We start from the raw sequence: 22,241 nt of genomic DNA, 5'->3' as shown, positions 1-22,241 counted from the left end.
CATTTATAATCAAGGTGTCTGAGTAGTTCCTACCGTTAACTGGTCATGATTGTTGTTCACAAGCAGTTTGCACCAAGCGGCAAACATTAATGGATTTAGTTAAGCCGGTATGCTTTGGCAAATCGCGACCTTTGTTTTTACCAAAATTGTTTTGTAACGGTGATGAAATTGTGCTAAATTAGTGACTCAACATTTGTGATTTGTGAAATTATTCATTTTAATATTAAAGTGCTTAATTCTGTGACAAATGCATTCCAAACTAGAGACGTTTAAAGAACATTTTTTAAATATTTAATGTGACAGTGCTTAATTTATTATTATTGGTAAATTATATTGATTAAAAGTGCTTATTTTATTATATTAAATGATATGGAGGCAAACGTGCAAAATGTTTTAATAATACAATTACCTGTACTTTTATTGTTTTATATTGTGGTTTTTTTCTTGAGGGTATTGGAATTAACAAAGGAACTCAAACTGTTACAACAGTTGATAATAAGATTTTATAGAGAAATAAATTAGGGTTTCGGTTGATTATTTTGGGACCTCTATATAAAGGCCACCTGTCCATAACGGCCACTTTCTGTTGGTCCCTTGAGTGGTTGTTATATACAAGTTCGACTGTATATATATATATATATATATATATATGTATGTGTATATGTATGTGTGTATGTATGTGTGTATGTATGTGTGTGTATGTATATCTATCTATCTATCTATCTATCTATCTATATATATATATATGTATGTATATATGAACTTTTATTTTTTTTAAAGGAGCAATATATGTAATATCTCTCGCCTCCAATATATATCTGTAAAACCCCTCTAAATCGGACATCCACAGAACAAGTATTGTGTCCGGTATTTAGAGGTGTCTGGTTTTCAAGGGTTGATATTCATACAAAAACGTTTGTTGTACTCTGTCGTTTATTTCCGCTTAGGTGTTCTATTCATATTCAGCCTTATATATATATATATATATATATATATATATATATATATATATATATATATATATATATAAGATATATTCAACAGATAACGTTACAATAAAGAAACTTTGACTTAAGATCGTTTAACGTCTGCTTATATACTTTTATCGATTGTAAGCTTATCACTGAGTGATAGCTGAAGACGGTGACATTTAGCTGGACGTTTCCCTGTTGAAAATCAATATGGTAATGAAATGCTACTGACATCTTTTTGACACCGTAAAGCTAACTTTTGCCTACAGTTTATTTTGCGAAATAAACTGTTTTAGAACAAAATCAAAGGAAGACAGTGGATTCAATTCATTGTTGTTCTGTTGATCCTCGAAGCAAACATGTTTGCGAAGAATATCAAAATTGCCACTTGATCAGTAATTGTACAACTGTTATTTGCTAATAGTACACAGTCATATGTAACGGTGATTACACCTTTAATGGCCAACCTCAGCTTGTGCATATTGCAGTAGGCCTATGCACAAGCTCGGTGTAATCATCCTTATATATATATGACTGGTTAGGCCTACTACTATAGTATGTTCGCGGTCAGGTAATCCGACCGAAGTCTGCGAGGTGACACTAAATGAAAACATTAGTGGCGCCATAATCAATGATAACAGTCTGACAGGGCCGTACCCTGATCAAAATCCCGGGGGGGGGGGGGGGGGGGCACAACTTTTTATAAACAAATGAAACACTATACAAATTAAATCCTGAGATGTGTATGCTATTTTCTGGAGCATGGGCGTACATGGGGGGGGGGGGTCGATGGGTTCGACCGAACCCCCCCCCCCCCCCGAAATCGCTTTTTTTATAATTTAATATATCTGACATTGATATCTGACATTATTATATTTACTCAACATAGAAATATATGCCCAATATCTCTGCAATCTATTTTGGAACCCCCCTTTTTAAAATCCTATGTATTGGAACCCCCCTTTTCAAAATCCTATGTACGCCCATGTGGAGTAAAAAACCACACCCCAAAAATTAGATTCGTTGGGAGGCAACTGACCCCCACCCCCCACCCCCCACCCCCCCCACCCCCACCCCCCACCCCCCACCCCCGGAAGGTACGGCTCTGATCGTAAAGATATTGGGACTGAATTATTCGTCCGGTGTTCAGTAAAAGATGCGTATATCACGGGACATTGGAAAATGTCCGGTTTTGAGAGATTTCCTGTTTAGAGGGTGTCCGGTCTTGAGGGGTTTCACTATATATATATATATATATTAAGTTTAAAAAAAAAATTCCAGCCATAATTATTATTATTAGCCTATTAAATAATAATAATTTGTAGGAGGATGGGACGGACTATAGATAACTAGTTCGTATGAAAATAGTATTCAAGGAAAGATAATTCTAATCGAGCGGAAATTGATAATGTGCGTTTGCGCATTTATTTGTTTTTATTTAAGTCCCGCCATGATTGCGGTATTTTGCACAAATTAGTAATTTATTTATCATCATGCTATATTTTTCTTTTTGGTAAGATTGCAAAGCCAGTTTTATTGTGCATTACTGAGCCATAATTATGTTTGATACAAAATGGAGAAATCCTTTCGAATTTGCGATGACTGTCACTGTTGACTGACATGTCATGGGAGTTAGCTCCCCCTGGTTTAACATTTAACTCGATTTATTTGATTTTACAATTGTTATTATTTATTAATTTAATTTTTTACTTTTTAAACGTTTTGATTTAATTCTTAGGAATAAACTGAATTTTTTTTTACTATGAATATTCAATATGTTCTTTTAGAAAATTAACTGTATACTATAATACGATATAGCCCTATTGTCCGAACCAAATTGTTAACAACTACAAAAAATTACTCTCCTACCTTTAATTGCCGTTAGATTTCCTCCAAAGTTTGTCCAGACAGAAATCTCGAAAAACCCACTACAATGACACAGTTTCCACATACCAGATGATAACTATGTCACCTATATCGACTTCGCTGAGAGCGCATAGGGCAAAAAGCATGTAATTTTGTGCTAGCTGCCATTTTGACTTTTTATGGAATATTCTCCAAGAGGGGTGAAATGATAGGACTTAATCTAACGTCATAACATGTTATGATATAAAAGCAGACGTGATGACGTCATATTATTAATTATTATTATTAAAAAATGTTTAATGATACCACAAGAGATCATTGATTTCATATTAATTGTGTCACATACTTTGGAGGCTTTCACCCCTCTTGAAGAGTATTCCATAAACAAGCAACATGGCAGACGGTAGAAAACTGCATGTATTTTTCCCTGTGCAATCTCAGCAAAGGCGATATCGGTGACATCGTTGCAGTCTCGTGTGTGGAATCTGTATATTTGTAGTGGGTTTTTTACAATTTGTGTCTGGACAAACTTTGGAGGAAATCTAACGGCAATTAAAGGTAGGAAAGTCATTTTTTGTAGTTGTTAACAATTCGGTTCGGACAATAGTTATTTGTTACAGTTCGGCTATGTCACTAAGACTCGCTTGTTTCAATGTTGAATGTTTGTCACTTTGATCATGCCTCAAGCTAGTCAAGGATAGTCTCAGGGTTAGGGTTAGTTTTTAGGTTAGGCTCCATCTTACATTGGGGCGGGACGTAGCCCAGTGGTACAGCGCTCTCTCGATGCATGGTCGGTGTGGGATCGATCCTCATCAGTGGGCCCATTGGGCTATTTCTCGTTCCAGCCAGTGCACCACGACTGGTATATCAAAGGCCATAGTATGTACTCCCATCTCTGTGGGATTGTGCATATAAAAGATCCCTTGCTGCCAATCGAAAAGAGCAGCCCATGAAGTGGCGACAGCAGGTTTCCTCTCATTATCTGTGCGGTTCCTAACCATATGTTTGATGCCATATAACCATACATAAAATGTGTTAAGTGCGTCGTTAAATAAAACATTTCTTTCTTTCTATCTTACGTATACATCAGTATAAAAAAAAGGGGTGGGGGGTGGTGTAATGGATGGTAATCTTTCCATACTCTGCTGTAAGAGAGCAGGGCTTCTAGATTATAATAGCCCCACTCTCATGGCTAGTGATATTCATTGAACATTCTGATAGTAAATAACTACTAATGCCATGCCCGACAGCTAGTGAAAAAAAGTTGTCTAATGCTGCATTTAAGTCTTTATGTTGTATATATGTATATCCTGCCCCCACCCCCACATCTTAGTGAACCTTTCAATCTCTATCTCACTGTTTAGGTAACATATATGCAATTATTACTATTTGTAAAATTGTGTTACGTAAAGTAGGGCTAGTGAATTTTTAATCATGACCAGTAAAAAAATTTAATCAGTGATCCCATGGCTAGTGGATTTTGTAAAAATTTTAGAAGCCCTGGAGAAATAGATGTAGATGGATATTTGAACTATTATAATCGCAGGGTTTCTGCCAGAGGGTAAAACAGGTATGGCGCCATACCCAGATTTTATTTATTTTAAGTTAACATTTTTTAACAAAATCAATTACTCTTATCATTACTGTATGATTTTCTTAACGCTAACCCTAAACTTAACCCATTTTCTTTCTGGGGGAGGCCCCCTGTGCCCCCTGTTGATTGTGGTTGCATTCAATTCCATAGCACCATACCCAAAATGTCTTTCTGGCAGAAACACTGAATCGCTCTCTACCATCAGAGACAACTATGTAATGAAAACATGGAATTCTGCCAATCACTGAGTAGGCAAAAATTCCTGCTCAAATAACAATAATCCAATTTTTGATGATAAATATATATAGATCTATCTACGTCAGTCACGAGAACCGTACGTTGTTCTGTTCGTGTGTCGGTTACACAACTTTAAAATCACAAGAACCGCCAATCAGTTACGTCATGAACAATTACATTCTAAAATTAAAAGTACCATATATATATCGGTAATGAAAGAGAAAATCAGTTTGTTTTTAAATACTTTTTAACGAACAATGTAGCACAAAACCACAGTTCAGGTGTTTTAGGTAGGCCTAACTCATCTGTTGTGAGAACTATATTCACGTAGCTGAACAATCGGTTACCTGAGTAAAACTTACGCAAACTGACATCCAGTTACGTAAGATTTTGAAATATTGTTCCCTGTCAATCATCGAATTTGTTGAAAACTAATATTTCACACATTAATCACTAATACACACACTACAGGAAGAAAGAAAGAAAGAAATGTTTTATTTAACAACGCACTCAACACATTTTATTTACGGTTATATGGCGTCAGACATATGGTTAAGGACCACACAGATTTTGAGAGGAAACCCGCTGTCGCCACTTCATGGACTACTCTTTCCGATTAGCAGCAAGGGATCTTTTATTTGCACTTCCCACAGGCAGGATAGCACCAACCATTGCCTTTGTTGAACCAGTTATGGATCACTGGTCGGTGCAAGTGGTTTACACCTACCCATTGAGCCTTGCGGAGCACTCACTCAGGGTTTGGAGTCGGTATCTTGATTAAAAATCCCATGCCTTGACTGGGATCCGAACCCAGTACCTACCAGCCTGTTGACCGATGGCCTAACCACGACGCCGCCGGTAGACACTACAGGAAGAAACCCAACAGCAACCTTGAAACGTTGTTGAAAGTGGGTGCTGTCAGATTTCTTCATTTCAGGTTTTATTTTTAAGTGGGTATCACATTCCTGTATGGTACAAACATTTTTCAAAATGTCTAAATGATTTAATATTCATGTATGAATTTTCATTTCGGTTGATGTATTCTATTATTTATATTCTTTACCACTTCAGTTTTATGACAGCTTTAAAATTCTGTGCATTAAATCAATTTTACAATTTAGCCTATATGGCAGCATTTCTGATTGCCTCCGTGAATTTTGAGGTCTGAAGAATAGCTCTGTCATTTACCAAATTTGCCATTTGCAAATTTTAGGAACAATTGGCATATTATATTTTAATTTGGCTAAAAAAAATTGCATGTAATAATTGGTGCTTTGTTGGAAAATAACTGAGTTTTGCATTTTTTGAGATAATTGGGCAGTATGTAGGTGATTTCGGGATAGAAATGGTTTATATTTCGTGCCCTTTAAAGGTCCTATCATTCCACGACTAGTGGATTTTATAAATTCTACAAACCCTGTGGCAAAATGTACCCCAATGGTTGTCCAGTGGACAAGTAAACATTTACAATTCAGTTTTATTTTGAGCAGTCACAAACATCATCCTGGTACTAACTGTTTATTTGGACAAATGAAAATATTGGTGGACAAGTAGATTTCTAGATGTATTTCAGTGATAGAAATAAGCAGAATGTTTCACTATTTTACTGTCGGAAATAGAATAAAAATGATTTTCATCAATTATTTCTTACATAATAAACTGACAAGTAAATATTTTGTAAATATCTATTTAATGATACTCTACCTAATTTAGCAGTTACTTGTTTAGGCTCTCACTGATGTACAAGGTGGTGTTTATTCTTGTAATTAAAAGAAAGATGTCAGTAAACAGGTGATTTGTGCACTTTATTGGAAGAGCCTATAACATATTTTGGTCAACATGTGTCAGTTTCATTGCTGTTATGTACAATATGCGAGGGACTGTTTCTGATGATGGCTTACCCCTATGTCTATCTCCAAAACAAAATTCTTTGTAGTCATTTATAAGTAACTTTTCAGCAAAACTGTAAAGAACAATTCGGAGTTTGTGATCTATTTTTCCGGTATTAAAGGTGCTATCTCAGTGTTGCATAATAACAGCTATTGCAAATCATTTTCTTAATAAACTTTTGATTTAACATTTAAAGAAGACACCTTTAACTATATGCCCATAAACGATTATAGGAAATAATTTTATCTACTAGTAGAAAATAAATTTTTATTGGAGAATCTTTATCACAAACAGATGTTCACAAATAACTATGATATAGCACCTTTAAGTGTTTGCAAGATTGTGTAAATTTCGAATGTACTTATATTGAATTTATATTCAATAAATATGTTTGTCATTATGCTGCTATTTGAAATAATCCGTTTTAAATTAAAAGTTTGACACATATGATCAAAATGTGTTATAGTCTGTTCCAATAAAGGTGACAAATTACCTGTTTACTGACATCTTTATTTTAATTACAAGAGTAAACACCACCTTGTACATCAATGAGAGCCCAAACAAGTGAATGCTAAATTAGGTAGAGTATCATTAAATAGGTATTTACAAAATATTTACTTGTCAGTTTAACATGAAAGAAATAATTGAAAAAAATCATTTTTATTCTATTTCCGACACTACTTACAGTTCACCGGACAGGTACATCTACAAATCTACTTGTCCATCAATATTTTTACTTGTCCCAATAATTTGTTAGTTTTATTCAAGAGCAAGGACAATGTTTTTGATTGCTCAAAATGAAACGGCATTATAATGTTTTACTTGTCCACTAAGGTACATTCTGCTTGTCCCAGCAGATTATCACTTGTCAGGACAAACAGATAAGTGCTTATTTCGAACACTTGTTTGTCCTATAAAATATTGCGCTCATTTCTATCACTGTTGTTTTCCCCCAGATTGAGCAGCCCCCCCAACTCCCCCCACATAGGTTCTATTATTCTATCACTGGGTTTTTTCCCCTAGATTGAGCGCCCTCCCCCTCCCCCAGATAGATTCTATTATTCTATCAGTTTCTTCCCCCTACATTGAGCCCCCCCCCAGATAGATTCTATTATTCTATCACTGTTTTTGTTTTCCCCCCAGATTGAGCGTCTCTCCCCCCAGATGCTATTATTTTATCACTGTTTTGTTTCCCCACAGATTGAGCACCCCCCCCCCCCCCCCCGATAGATGCTATTATTTTATCACTGTTTTGTTTTCTCCCAGATTGAGTGCGCCCCCCCCCCCCCAAATAGATTCTATTATTCTGTCTTTTGTTTCCCCCCAGATTGAGCGCCCTCTCCCCCCAGATACATTCTGTTATTCTATCACTGGTTTTTTTTGTTTCCCCCCAGATTGAGCGGGCCCCCTCCCCCCAGATCGATTCTATTATTCTATCACTGTTTTTGTTTTCCCCCCAGATTGAGCGTCTCTCCCCCCAGATGCTATTATTTTATCACTGTTTTGTTTCCCCACAGATTGAGCCCCCCCCCCCCCCCGATGCTATTATTTTATCACTGTTTCGTTTTCTCCCAGATTGAGCGCCCCCCCCCCCCCATAGATTCTATTATTCTGTCTTTTGTTTCCCCCCAGATTGAGCGCCCTCTCCCCCCAGATACATTCTGTTATTCCATCACTGGGTTTTTTGTGTCCCCCCAGATTGAGCGGGCCCCCTCCCCCCAGATAGATTCTATTCTATCACTGTTCCCCCCCCAGATTGAGCGACCCCCCCAGATAGATTCTATTATTCTATCACTGTTTTTGTTTTTACCCCCAGATTGAACTGCCCCCTCCCCCCAGCACCATTGCTGTACTGATGATGAGCACGCAGGCCCCCACATCGGCGGATGCCTGCCTCAGCATCGTGCACAGCCTGATGTGTCACCGGCAGGGCGGCGAGAGTGAGAGTTTCGCAAAGCGCGCCATCGAGAGTCTCGTCAAGAAGCTGAAGGAGAAACGCGACGAACTCGACGGACTCATAACGGCCATCACCACCAACGGAGCCCACCCGTCCAAGTGTGTCACCATACAGAGGACCCTGGACGGTCGGCTGCAGGTAAACACCATTCAGTGTGTCGAGGGTGGGGGGGATGTAGCCCAGTCACCATGCAGAGGTGGACTGTCGGCTGCAGGTAAACACCATTCAGTGTGTCGGGGGTGGGGTGGGTGGGTGATGTAGCCCAGTCACCATACAGAGAACCCTGGACGGTCGGCTGCAGGTAAACGCCATTCAATGTGTCGGGGTGGGGGGGGGGGGGGGATGTAGCCCAGTCACCATACAGAGGACCCTGGACGGTCGGCTGCAGGTAAACGCCATTCAATGTGGGGTGGCTGGGTGGGGGGGGGGATGTATCACAGTCACTACACAGAGGACCCTGGACGGTCGGCTGCAGGTAAACGCCATTCAATGTGGGGAGGGGGGTGGGGGGGATGTATCACAGTCACCACACAGAGGACCCTGGACGGTCGGCTGCAGGTAAACGCCATTCAGTGTGTCGGGGTGGGGGGATGTAGCCCAGTCACCATACAGAGGACCCTGGACGGTCGGCTGCAGGTAAACGCCATTCAATGTGTCGGAGTGGGGGGGGATGTAGCCCAGTCACCATACAGAGGACCCTGGACGGTCGGCTGCGGGTAAACGCCATTCAATGTGGCGGGGTGGGGGGGATGTAGCCCAGTCACCATACAGAGGACCCTGGACGGTCGGCTGCATGTAAATGCCATTCAATGTGTCGGGGTGGGGGGATGTATCACAGTCACCACACAGAGGACCCTGGACGGTCGGCTGCAGGTAAACGCCATTCAGTGTGTCGGGGTGGGGGGGGATGTAGCCCAGTCACCATACAGAGGACCCTGGACGGTCGGCTGTGGGTAAACGCCATTCAATGTGTCGGGGTGGGGGGGATATAGCCCAGTCACCATACAGAGGACCCTGGACGGTCGGCTGCATGTAAATGCCATTCAATGTGTCGAGGTGGGGGGGATGTATCACAGTCACCACACAGAGGACCCTGGACGGTCGGCTGCATGTAAATGCCATTCAATGTGTCGGGGTCGGGGGATGTATCACAGTCACCACACAAGAGGACCCTGGACGGTCGGCTGCATGTAAACGCCATTCAATGTGTCAGGGTGGGGGGTGGGGTGGGAAGTAGCCCAGTCACCACACAGAGGACCCTGGACGGTCGGCTGCAGGTAAACGCCATTCAATGTGTCGGGGGTGGGGTGGGGGGGTGGGGCGGCGGGATGTAGCCCAGTCACCACACAGAGAACCCTGGACGGTCGGCTGGATGTAAACGCCATTCAATGTGTCGGGGTGGGGGGGTGGGGTGGGATGTATCACAGTCACCACACAGAGGACCCTGGACGGTCGGCTGCAGGTAAACGCCATTCAATGTGTCGGGGTGGGGGGTGGGTGGGGCGGCGGGATGTAGCCCAGTCACCACACAGAAGACCCTGGACGGTCGGCTGCATGTAAACGCCATTCAATGTGTCGGGGTGGGGTGGGATGTATCACAGTCACCACACAGAGGACCCTGGACGGTCGGCTGCAGGTAAACGCCATTCAGTGTGGGGCAGTGGGGGGGGATGTATCACAGTCACCACACAGAGGACCCTGGACGGTCGGCTGCAGGTAAACGCCATTCAGTGTGGGGCAGTGGGGGGGGATGTATCACAGTCACCACACAGAGGACCCTGGACGGTCGGCTGCAGGTAAACGCCATTCAATGTGTCGGGGTGGGGGGTGGGTGGGGCGGCGGGATGTATCACAGTCACCACACAGAGGACCCTGGACGGTCGGCTGCATGTAAACGCCATTCAATGTGTCGGGGTGGGGGGATGTATCACAGTCACCACACAGAGGACCCTGGACGGTCGGCTGCAGGTAAATGCCATTCAGTGTGTCGGGGGGGGGGGGGGGGGATGTAGCCCCGTCACCATACAGCGGGAATAAAATTGATGAATATAAAGGCTGACAAACATTTGATGCAAGGAAAAAAGATCTTAGGATATAGAATCGTTCAATTTAAAAAAGAAATATTTTGTCAAGTCATCGTTCAAGTGAGGCTTTTTGTTTTTGTTTTTTTACTCCCAATAGTTAATATATTTTTTCATTTATATTTTCTTCATGCTAGATTATAATTAAAAATCCATTTCTTCCATTCATTCATTCATTCATTAAGCATTCATTCAGTGTTGATTTTTTTTTGTCGTGATTATATATTTTTTTATGCCAATTAAAAAAACTTATGTTTTTCACACTGAAGTATAGCTGAACATTTATTTGTTATTTCATTCCATTTTGCCGTACTTGATTTTCAACATGTTGCTGTACCGTCCTCGGTGGCATCGTGGTTAGGCCATCGGTTTACAGGCTGGTAGGTAATGGGTTCGGATCCCAGTCGAGACATGGGATTTTTAATCCAGATACCAACTCCAAACCCTGAGTGAGTGCTCCGCAAGGCTCAATGGGTAGGTGTAAACCACTTGCACCGACCAGTGATCCATAACTGGTTCAACAAAGGCCATGGTTTGTGTTATCCTTCCTGTGGGAAGCGCAAATAAAAGATCCCTTGCTGCTAATCGGAAAGAGTAGCCCATGTAGTGGCAACAGCGGGTTTCCTCTCAAAATCTGTGTGGTCCTTAACCATATGTCTGACGCCATATAACCGTAAATAAAATGTGTTGAGTGCGTCATTAAATAAAAGATTTCTTTCATGTTGCTGTGTGTTTTGTCTGCAGGTGGCTGGACGGAAAGGTTTCCCCCATGTCATCTACGCCCGCATCTGGCGCTGGCCGGACCTGCACAAGAACGAGCTAAAGCATGCCAAATTCTGTCAGTTTGCCTTCGACCTGAAGCAAGACAGTGTGTGCGTCAACCCCTACCACTATGAGAGAGTGGTGGCCCCTGGAATAGGTACGATTGTTGTACACCGTAATTTACAGTGTTCCAACTTAACAATTTTAAAGTGACAGATAATAGATTTTTCACTATTAAAGCTGGGGTTTTTTTTTAAATTTAAATTAGAATTGCTTATATGTTTTTTTATTTAGAGTGTTAATTTTCATACACCTGAAGTGGTTCTGGACACCAAGTCTTTGCAATTTACCCCAAAATGCATTTTTTGTAATTCTAAAAATGCTTGTTGTTGTCAAGATAAGCTCTAGTTATTTTTAGATGACATTTCCGTTTAAACATCACAAACTTTAGCTTCTCTCTGTTATAACCTTATCCAAACATGTGTTGCAGGTTTGTAGGTAACTAAACTTAGTAACATCTTATTGTCTTTTTCAGATCTGTCTGGTTTAACTTTACAACATGCAGGTAAGATCTTGTAGAACACCGAGATTCAAATAGCTAGCATGAATACTTCAAAGCCTTCGTTATATTTTTAAATGGGCAGGATGAAGCCCAGTGGTAAAGCGTTCACTTGATCCGCGGTCGGTCTAGGATCGATCCCCTTCGGTGGACCCATTTGGCTCAGGGTTCGCACGGGCCTGGAAAAGTCCTTGAATTTTGACGTAGTACTTGAAAAGTACTGGAATTTTGCAAATTCAGAAAAGGTCCTGGAAAAGTACTGGAATTTCATTAAAAACTACTTGAAAATTGCCGAAATGTACTTGAGTTATTTTACAAGCAGAACGTCTCTCTTACTGATTAAAATCTGGAAAAAATTATAAGTATTTGCTGACGTATTTCTCGGGTATTTGTTGTAATAAAACCCGGAAGTGATATGTGTTGCTGCCGATATACATGTAGATAGACTGGCATACAAGTCCTTGTTGCGCTTGCTATATGCACCACAGTGTGAAGATTAAAGTAGACTGGGCTGCTGTCTACTGGAAAGAGTGCATTACTAATAGTTGAACTGGTTTATGAGCAAGACAAGTAACCAGTCGTGTGCTGAAAAACGGTCAGCTGTAGATAACTAGTGATGTGTGTGTGTTAAACTGCTTGTAACATTGTGCCAAAGACTACTTGAAAAACTGAAAAATATACTTGAAAAGTACTGGAATTTCTGTTCACCAAGTCTGTATGAACCATGTGGCTATTTCTCTTTCCAGCCATTGCTCCACAACTGTTGCAATAAATGCTGTGGTATGTACTCTCCTGTCTGTGGGATGGTGCATATTGCAGCATATAAAACATCCCTTGTTGCTAATTGAAAAGAGTATCCCATAAAGTTCAAACAGCGGGTTTCCTCTCAATATCTGTGTGGTTCTTAACCGTATGTGTGATGCCATATAACTCTCAATAAAATATGTTCAGTGCGTCTTTAAATAAAACATTTCCTGCCTTCATGATATTTTACATGTACTGTATTGTTGTAACTCATGATTGTTGGCATAAGTTAACCAGTTTAGTCTTTTGTATGGGTAAAAAAGGAGCATAGTATTTATATAGTACATTTACGTTGTTTAAAATGTGCTGAGGTATTGATAAACATATTCCATTTCTTTCTCTCACAATCTAGACCAAGTGTAGAAATAACCATATGTTAGACACCAAATAGCCGTAGTTTAAAATGTGCTGGGGTGTCGTTAAACAAACATTCCTTTCCTTTCTGCCACTATCTAGACCAAGTGTAGAAATAACCATATGTTAGACCACCAAATAGCCGTAGTTTAAAATGTGCTGGGGTGTCGTTAAACAAACATTCCTTTCCTTTCTGCCACTATCTAGACCAAGTGTAGAAATAACCATATGTTAGACACCAAATAGCCGTAGTTTAAAATCTGCTGGGGTGTCGTTAAACAAACATTCCTTTCCTTTCTCGCACTATCTAGACCAAGTGTAGAAATAACCATATGTTAGACACTAAATAGCCGTAGTTTAAAATCTGCTGGGGTGTCGTTAAACAAACATTCCTTTCCTTTCTCTCACAATCTAGACAAAGTGTAGAAATAACCATATGTTAGACACCAAATAGCCGTAGTTTAAAATCTGCTGGGGTGTCGTTAAACAAACATTCCTTTCCTTTCTGTCACTATCTAGACCAAGTGTAGAAATAACCATATGTTAGACCACCAAATAGCCGTAGTTTAAAATGTGCTGGGGTGTCGTTAAACAAACATTCCTTTCCTTTCTGTCACTATCTAGACCAAGTGTAGAAATAACCATATGTTAGACATCAAATAGCTGCACAGTTCCAACCAGTGCACCACAACTGGACAAAGGCCATGGTATGTGCTATCCTGTCTGTGGGGAAGTGCATATAAAAGATCCCTTTCTGTGCTAAGAAAAATGTAGCAAGTTTCCACTGATGACTACGAGTCGTAATTACCAAATGTTTGACATCCAATAGCCGATGATTGATTAATCAATAAATCTTCCTATGATGACTACTAGTCACAATTATCAAATATTTGACCTCCAATAGCGGACAATTAATTAATCAATCAGTGTGCTCTAGTGGTGTCGTTAAACAAAACAAACAAACTTCAAATAGCTGCAGGGAGATGTACAATTAATAGAGGGATAGATAGTTTATATAATTTGAATAAATACAAGGCTCAAAACAGCCTGTGGCCAGGTTGCCAAATGCGACCAATGTCCTGTTTGGGCGACTTAAATATTAAACAAATAATGGCGTTGGTTGCCCAAATAATATTATTTGGGCAATCTTCTTTAGAGCTATAACATATGAGCCACTATTAATTTTTGTATTGCATATATTTATTCCACATTAAAATTGCTCATGGTTCATGGTTCACTTACCTTAATTTACCAACATCCATTATTATTTTTGGGGTCACCATATTATTTTTTGGCGAGTTTTGAGCCCTGAAATATATTGTTTTCTTTTCTGATTTTTTTTTTTTTCCGAAGTTTTTAAAGGGACACACCCTAGTTACGGCTAGTTGTTAACCATTACGGCGTTGTTTTTCGCTATTAAACCCATTTTTTCACAAATAAAATTGCACTTTACTTACCGTTTATTATTTAGAATATACATTTCCATTCACCTGAAGTGTTTTTTGGTAATCCTGGTAATCCTGGTGTTTGTAATACCACAAAATGCATTTTTCGTATTTCTGAAAAACGGATGCACGTTTGAGAAAAAAACGTTGAGCAGACAAGGTCTAATCTATTTTTAGACGGGATATTTCCATTTCAATGTCACAGACGTTGGTATACCACATGACCGTTATCATTTTGGTTCGGTTTGTTTTCTCGTGCACCGTTCGCGCAATCAACATCCGATTTGTTGTTCATTTGTGAGATTTTTCTTCACAGTTCGTGAACATTTTCAGTAACAATAAAGTTCAGACAAGTAAGTATCTCAATACAAAACGTTACAAACCCTTAAAACCAATAATTTTGCTAAGTCCTACGATATCTGGAGAGGGGATACAACCAGGACAGAACAGTTGGAACATGTCCAGGAGAGGTGAAAAGAACGCACCCCAAGTCTGTGAAATTTGTCGTGACGTAGGCATTGTTATGCTTCGAGCGACATCTACCGGTGACATCAGAATACAAACTTTCAAAATTATTTCAAGCAATTAGAACATGGGGATTCCCATGGTATTTATCGATATATTTTCATTCCATTTGATAAAAACGTGATCTAAGTGTGTTACAGGTTTGTAGATTAACCAAATTATAATTTATTTTCGCTGGATGGAACTAGGGTGTGCGGCTTTAACAGTAAATCATTTTAAACTGAAAACCATGATTTTGGACATACTGGATATGGAGACCGTGCATGATTTAATAAATGTGGTTAGGCATTGCTAAGTGTTTTTCGTTCCCTTCTGTTAAGTATCATGCCTTGTGTTGACAGGTCCCCCCGGCCGCCTGGTGAAGGACGAATATGGCGGAGAAATCCACATGGATCGCAGACAGTCAGGTGACGGAAACGACACGGTGCAACACCAACCAGCCGAAACCTACAGTCGGATTATGGGTGCAGACTGCTCGAGTAAATATATTCAGTTAAAACGATGTCGGTTAATTAACAGTGTCAGATTTTTTAAATTTTGATTACAGTATTGAATTTATGAACATATTTGTCATTTAAATTTCCAAAATGGAAACCTACAGTTGGATTTTAGGTGCCGACTAATGAAGTAAATATATTCATTTAAAGCGACAACTTAATTCACAATATTAGATTTTAATTTTTTTTATTTCAGCATTGAATTTATTGAGATATTGGTCGTATAAATTTCCAAAATAGAAATTAAACAGAGTGACATCTCGGGATGAGAAAAGAAAATTAGGCTAGTCTGAAAATGTGAAATATTTCAGAAAATTTAATTGTGTGTCCATTTTAATATCATTTGAAGGCATGTCTAAAAATATTTTCTGGTAAATATTTCAGAAATTTTAACCATATGATTCTTTTTAATTTCATTAGAGGCATGTATCAAACTATTTTCTGGTAAAGATTTCAGAAAATTTAATCATATGCCAATTTTATTTTAATTAGTGTCACAATTCAAAATATTTTCTGGTAAAGATTTCAAATAATTTAATTGTGCCAATTATAACTTCTGTTTGAAGACACTTCTCAAAATGTCTTTTGGTAAATGTTTAAAGGCATACTGTCACGGATTTAAGGGCTTTATTTCTCTAAAAATGGATAATAAATAAAAATTACATTAATTGTTGGAAACCAAATCTAGCTATCGCATCACCTTAACTGAACTATGATGGAGTGAAATCCATGCCAACCTTCTCAGCAATTTTAGTTTTTGAATTATGGACCATTGCCATAATTCAATTATTTTTACAAAATATCATTAATAAATGGAGTATGGTGGTTATGAAGATGGTCGAATAAAGTACAATTAGGGACAAATCGAATTATTTTTGTTCAGGTAATACTTTGTTAGGCCATTAAATAGGTCAGTGGTCTGTGAGAATATGCCTGTAAGAAAAGTTAATTGTGTCAGTTTTAAATTTCGTTGTAAAAGTCCCAAAGAATACAATAGTCTGCCACTTGATTCAACATGTTTCCTAATGAATAGTTAAATTATGCAGTGTCAAGTATCCGTTACTGATGATGTAAGACTTAAGAAACTTGATAAGTATAGTCCAGTCCTAGGATAAAGGCTGCTATAATGTGGATTCCTACAGAAGACGAGGCGCATATATGAATATTTAGCCAGATTTTCCAATGTCTTTACAGTACGACCGATGTTTTGCTGTGACTGTAATGGCTGGGGGTTTTTATTGTCTGAATGTTTTGTAGTGATGTGAATGGAGTATTCTCTTCAGTTTTAAAGATCTCAACTGAAGTGGTTTGTTTCTCGACACAAATCTTACACCAAAAAGGCAGAATTGAAAGCAGGTTTCGACAAATCCACTAACCCTGAAATTGTGGTCTGGGCTGGTAGTGGGAAGTTTCAACTTGATTAATTAATATAGCCAAAGGTTGTGTGATGGTTACTGACTTTCTCAAACATTGTCGAACACTGTTAAAGTGTGGGGGGGGGGGGGGGGGGGAGGGTGCTAGCAAAGAACATTTAGACAGGGCTTCTGGAATTTTTATAAAATCCACTAGCCATGGGATCAGTGATTAAAAGAATTTACTAGCCACAATTAAAAATTCACTAGCCCTACTTTACAATATGTTAATACAATGTTACTAAATAATAGTAGTAATAATCAGATATCTCACCTAAAGGGGGAGATAGAGCTTAAAAACACTAACATTGGGGCTTGGTTGGGGCAGGATATTCTTTTTTTTTTCACTAGCCATCGGGCATGGCAGTAGTAGTTATTTACTAGCCCAACACTGAATATCACTAGCCATGGGAGTGGGGCTACCATAATCTAGAAGCCCTGTTAACACACAAAAAAATCACTAGCCATCGGGCATAGCAGTAATAATTATTTAATAGCCCAGCATTGAATATCACTAGCAATGGGAGTGGGGCTAATAATCTAGAAGCCCTCATTTAGTTGAGGGGTGGGCATCTCAAAACTGGCACCTTTGAGTATGGTATATATATATATATATATATATATATATACATGTATATGTTTTTAAACACAGACAGGCCTCGGTGACATCGTGGCAGGCCATCGGTCTACAGGCTGGTAGGTCTGGGTTCGGATCCCAGTCGAGGCATGGGATTTTTAATCCAGATACCGACTCCAAACCCTGAGTGAGTGCTCCGCAAGGCTCACTGGGTAGGAGTAAACCACTTGCACCGACCAGTGATCCATAACTGGTTCAACAAAGGCCATGGTTTGTGCTATCCTGCCTGTGGGAAGCGCAAATAAAAGATCCCTTGCTGCTAATCGGAAGAGTAGCCCATGTAGTGGCGACAGCGGGTTTCCTCTATCAATATCTGTGTGGTCCTTAACCATATGTCTGACACCATATAACCGTAAATAAAATGTGTTGAGTGCGTCATTAAATAAAAAACACTTCTTTCTTTCTTTAAACATAGTTTCATTTGTTGTACATGTACCTCCATACTCACCTGGAAAGTTTTAGGTGAGTGGTAAATTACATGTAATTGCCATTTTAATAAGTTTTGTTTTAAACTTCATGTGATTGCCCTACTAGGAGAGAGGGGTGGTGGGGGTGAGACATGGCCCAGTGGTAAAGCACTAGCCATGATGTGTGGTCAGTCTAGGATCGACCTCCGTCAGTGGGCCCATTGGGCTATTTCTCATTCCAGCCTGTGCACCATGACTGGTATATCAAAGGCTGTGGTAAATGCTATCCTGCCTGTGGGATGGTGCATATTAAAGATCCTTTGCTACTAATGGAAAGATGTAAGCGGGTTTCATCTCTTGGACTATATGTCGAAATTACAAAATGTATGACATCCAACAGCCGATGCTTATTAAATCAACGTGACGTCGTTACACAAAACAAAAACTGTAACTTTCTTCACAATTAAGAATACATATATACAGCATGGGATATATGGGGGAAAAGTTGTTTTTGTTTAACGACACCACTAGAGCACATTGATTAATTAATCATCGGCTATTGGATGTCAATTAAGAATACATATATACAGCACGGGATATATGGGGGAAAAGTTGTTTTTGTTTAACGACACCACTAGAGCACATTGATTAATTAATCATCGGCTATTGGATGTCAATTAAGAATACATATATACAGCACGGGATATATGGGGGAAAAGTTGTTTTTGTTTAACGACACCACTAGAGCACATTGATTAATTAATCATCGGCTATTGGATGTCAATTAAGAATACATATATACAGCACGGGATATATGGGGGAAAGTTGTTTTTGTTTAACGACACCTCTAGAGCACATTGATTAATTAATCATCGGCTATTGGATGTCAATTAAGAATACATCTATACAGCACGGGATATATGGGGAAAAAAGTTGTTTTTGTTTCATCGGCTATTGGATGTCAAACACTTGGTAATTCTGACTCGTAGTCATCAGAAGAAACACGCTACATTTTTTCTAATGCAGCAAGGGATCTTTTATATGTACCATCCCACAGGCAGGCTAGCACATACCACGGCCTTTGATATACCAGTCGTGGTGCACTGGCTGGAACGAGAAATAGCCCAATGGGCCCACCGACGGGGATCAATCCCAAAGCGACCATGCATTAAGCGAGCACTTCACCACTGAGCCACGTCCCATCCCCTCAGATATATGGGAATGGGATAATAAGAAGCCAGGTAGCGAGCTACAGTTTTGTTTTTTTGGCTGTCGACAACATCCGTTTTTTTGCGGGGCACAACAGCAATTGAGTAAGAAGGACGACTAAATGTGTATGGTACGTGCTGTAGAGACATGAAATTACTGGATAAGATTTGTCGAGAAACAAGCCCAGAAGTTGTACTTATTTTGTATGGATATGTTCTCAGTGTTGCGAATATTAAGTTTTTCGTTACTGGCTGTTGGCAGTCTGTGTTGTGGAGATTATTCATGTATAAATGGTTGAGTTCACGATGTTTGTCGAAATGTTTATATGTTGTACATGTATGTATTCATGTGCTTTAATTGATGTTTTTAGTATTACTTTTTTTTTAAATTTTATTTAAGCATTGATTATAGTAATAATAAAAGAGTAATAAATTGTCAAATTCCCTTAATAATATACAAATAATATACATATATATGTAGAACATAAATAAAATTCATCTATATGTTACTGTATTTACATGATTCACACATCTCGCACTAGGATTACATACATGTAAATAACACACATGCAACAGTTTTAACAAATGTTTTGGTTTTTGGGAGGGGTTTTTCTAGATAAGCAAAACAAACTGGATTTCTGTTTCATTTTATTATTTAAAAAAACAATACTGAAAAAACAAAAAGTGGATGACTTAAAAATTAATAAAGAAGGTAAACTACTAGTATATCTTTTTATACTTTTTTTTCTGATCTAATTTGAAAAACAAAATGTAAATTTAAAGTAGATTTTGGGAACAAACATAAATATTTCCTTAATTTTACATTTTTATTTGTACTAGTATCCAAAAGATTTGCAAAAAATTTATATTTACCTAGATTCTCTTCAATTTATAAATGGATAAAATGAAAATGTCTGACATTTCAATGTTTTATTTGTCTACATATCTCGGGACAAAATCTCTGACACATTTCTTTTTTGTTTTTGTTATTACTAAATATAAACAAACAACAGCACAAGCTGCAAGCTAACTCATCTCCACACGATTTATGATATATATATATATATATATATATATATATATATATATATTATTACAATGACTGCTCCCCAATGTAGGTATTTCTTTTTTGTTTGTTAGTATTAAACTTAAACAAACTGAACAGTACAAGCTACAAGCTAACCTTCATCTACACTATTTCTTATGATATACATATATATTTGTTTTATTACAATGACTGCTCCCCGATGAAGGTATTTCTTTTTTGTTTGTTGGTATTAAACTTAAACAGACTGAACAGCACAAGCTACACGCTAACCTACCTCCACACTATTTATGATTTACATATATATATAAATTTTGTATTGCAATGACTGTTCCCCAATGTAGTCATTTCTTTTTTGTTTGTTAGTATTAAACTTAAACTGAACAGCACAAGCTACAAGCTAACCAACCTCCACACGATTTATGATATACATATATATTTATATATATTTCCTTACAATGACTGCTCCCCGATGTAGGTCAGAGTTCGTCCACTACTCCGACGACGGTTCCGCACCAAGGGCAGGGAAACCCGGCGTCGGTGAGCTCCCTGTCTGGACCGGGCAGTGCTGCGTCAGGGCCTGGGAGCGTGTCTCTGCAGCACCCCCTGTCCCCCCAACCTCTGTCCCCACCATCCAACCCGCCATCGGCCGGTCCGAGCCTCGATCTGAACCGACCCAGTGAGTGTTGCTCTTTGTTGTCAGGCGGGATCCACGGTAACGCAGGAAGTGTAAACATCAGTTGTCTCTTCGGGTTTTTCCGTTTTTTTTAAGTAATCGTCATGAAGAAAATATTTTAATAATAGAAGTCCATGGCAGACATGCTCTAAACCTCTGTGGTATATGAGCATGTTAAAATATTATGGAACGAATAAATAGACGATTTATTAGGAGTGGTTTTAATGTGTAAAATATCAACAGAGTCTTTGATAATTGATATTTGACAAGGCTTTTCCAACTTTCAGACTTTCTATTTGTCGAGGCTTTTCCGAACTAAATACCTATTTAGACTTTCTGCCAGGTGGTTATGGACTTTAAATTGGAAACTGCATTTCGTATACTTCGAACATTTTTTAACTGTTGATCGCTTACTGTAATTTTAAATTATTATTAAATGACGTCATCCGATATGACGTTCCATGACGTTATTTTTACATTCATGGAGAAATGTTATTGCTGGACCAATGGAATGACGTTAAATGGTAACGAATGTAAGGGGAATTTAATTATTATAAAGTAACATCATCAGATATGACATTTCATGATATTTTTTATGTACATCGAGAAATGAACAAATTTGCATTTCTACAGCAGGACCAATGGCATGACATTAAATTGTAATAACTGTAATGAAAATTTAATTACGTCATCAGATATGACAGTGTTATGTTTACGTTCAATGAAAAATTATAGGCCTCAGGAAACGTTTTGTTCAGTAATGAATCGTGATTCGCTACGCAAGTTTCAGAGATACCTACACAATTTTACAACATTAAACAGTAGTTGCTAATCAATTTTCAACTCACTAGAAATATCGCTAATCATGGTTTTGAAAACAAAATGTTCCCTGGGGTTGGACTAATGGGATGACGTTAAATTGTATCAAATGTACATAAAATTTAATTATAATAAAGTGGCATGAAAACTTTATTTTTACATTCATCGAGAAATGAACAAACTCCAGTTGCTAAGGCTGTACCAATGGGATGATGTTAAATTGTAACGAATTTCGCAGAAATTTACTTATTAATACGTACAGCTGATGTAGACACAGGTTTGTGTGTCTGTTTGGATCTCGTCTGATTATTTATAGCATAACCAGATCTATTTTATAGTCTCCCGCACCTAATAAACGTAGACGTCGTTTCTCATTGCAGCATCTAACTGCCTGAAAACCTCTTCCGAATTTCTTGTATGTATCGCAGGTGCTAACTTCTTTATTTAGTACTTCTCGTTTAATTCATGTTCTTTTCTCTCTCTCTTTTTATTCTT

General features: G+C 38.7%; 1 protein-coding gene across 2 annotated transcripts in view; it reads left to right on the top strand.

The window, feature by feature from the left end:
- Positions 1-2,368: 2,368 nt before the first annotated feature.
- The window catches only part of LOC121373512 (mothers against decapentaplegic homolog 4-like), a 42,914-nt gene continuing 23,041 nt past the window's right edge, over positions 2,369-22,241 (top strand). Inside the window, exons 1-6 of one of the 2 annotated variants that reach the window (XM_041500184.1) lie at positions 2,369-2,484; positions 8,375-8,653; positions 11,341-11,515; positions 11,894-11,923; positions 15,387-15,524; positions 22,127-22,174. In XM_041500184.1, coding sequence (XP_041356118.1) covers positions 8,414-8,653; positions 11,341-11,515; positions 11,894-11,923; positions 15,387-15,524; positions 22,127-22,174 — 631 coding nt within the window. In that variant the 5' untranslated portion in view covers positions 2,369-2,484; positions 8,375-8,413. Of the gene's footprint in view, positions 2,485-8,374; positions 8,654-11,340; positions 11,516-11,893; positions 11,924-15,386; positions 15,525-20,729; positions 20,931-22,126; positions 22,175-22,241 lie in introns of both variants that reach the window. The other variant, XM_041500183.1, reaches the window with a different exon arrangement.

The sequence above is a fragment of the Gigantopelta aegis genome, chromosome 5 (assembly GCF_016097555.1).
Source record: "Gigantopelta aegis isolate Gae_Host chromosome 5, Gae_host_genome, whole genome shotgun sequence".
Taxonomy (NCBI): Eukaryota; Metazoa; Mollusca; class Gastropoda; order Neomphalida; family Peltospiridae; genus Gigantopelta; species Gigantopelta aegis.
This window is presented reverse-complemented; position numbering and strand designations above follow the sequence as displayed.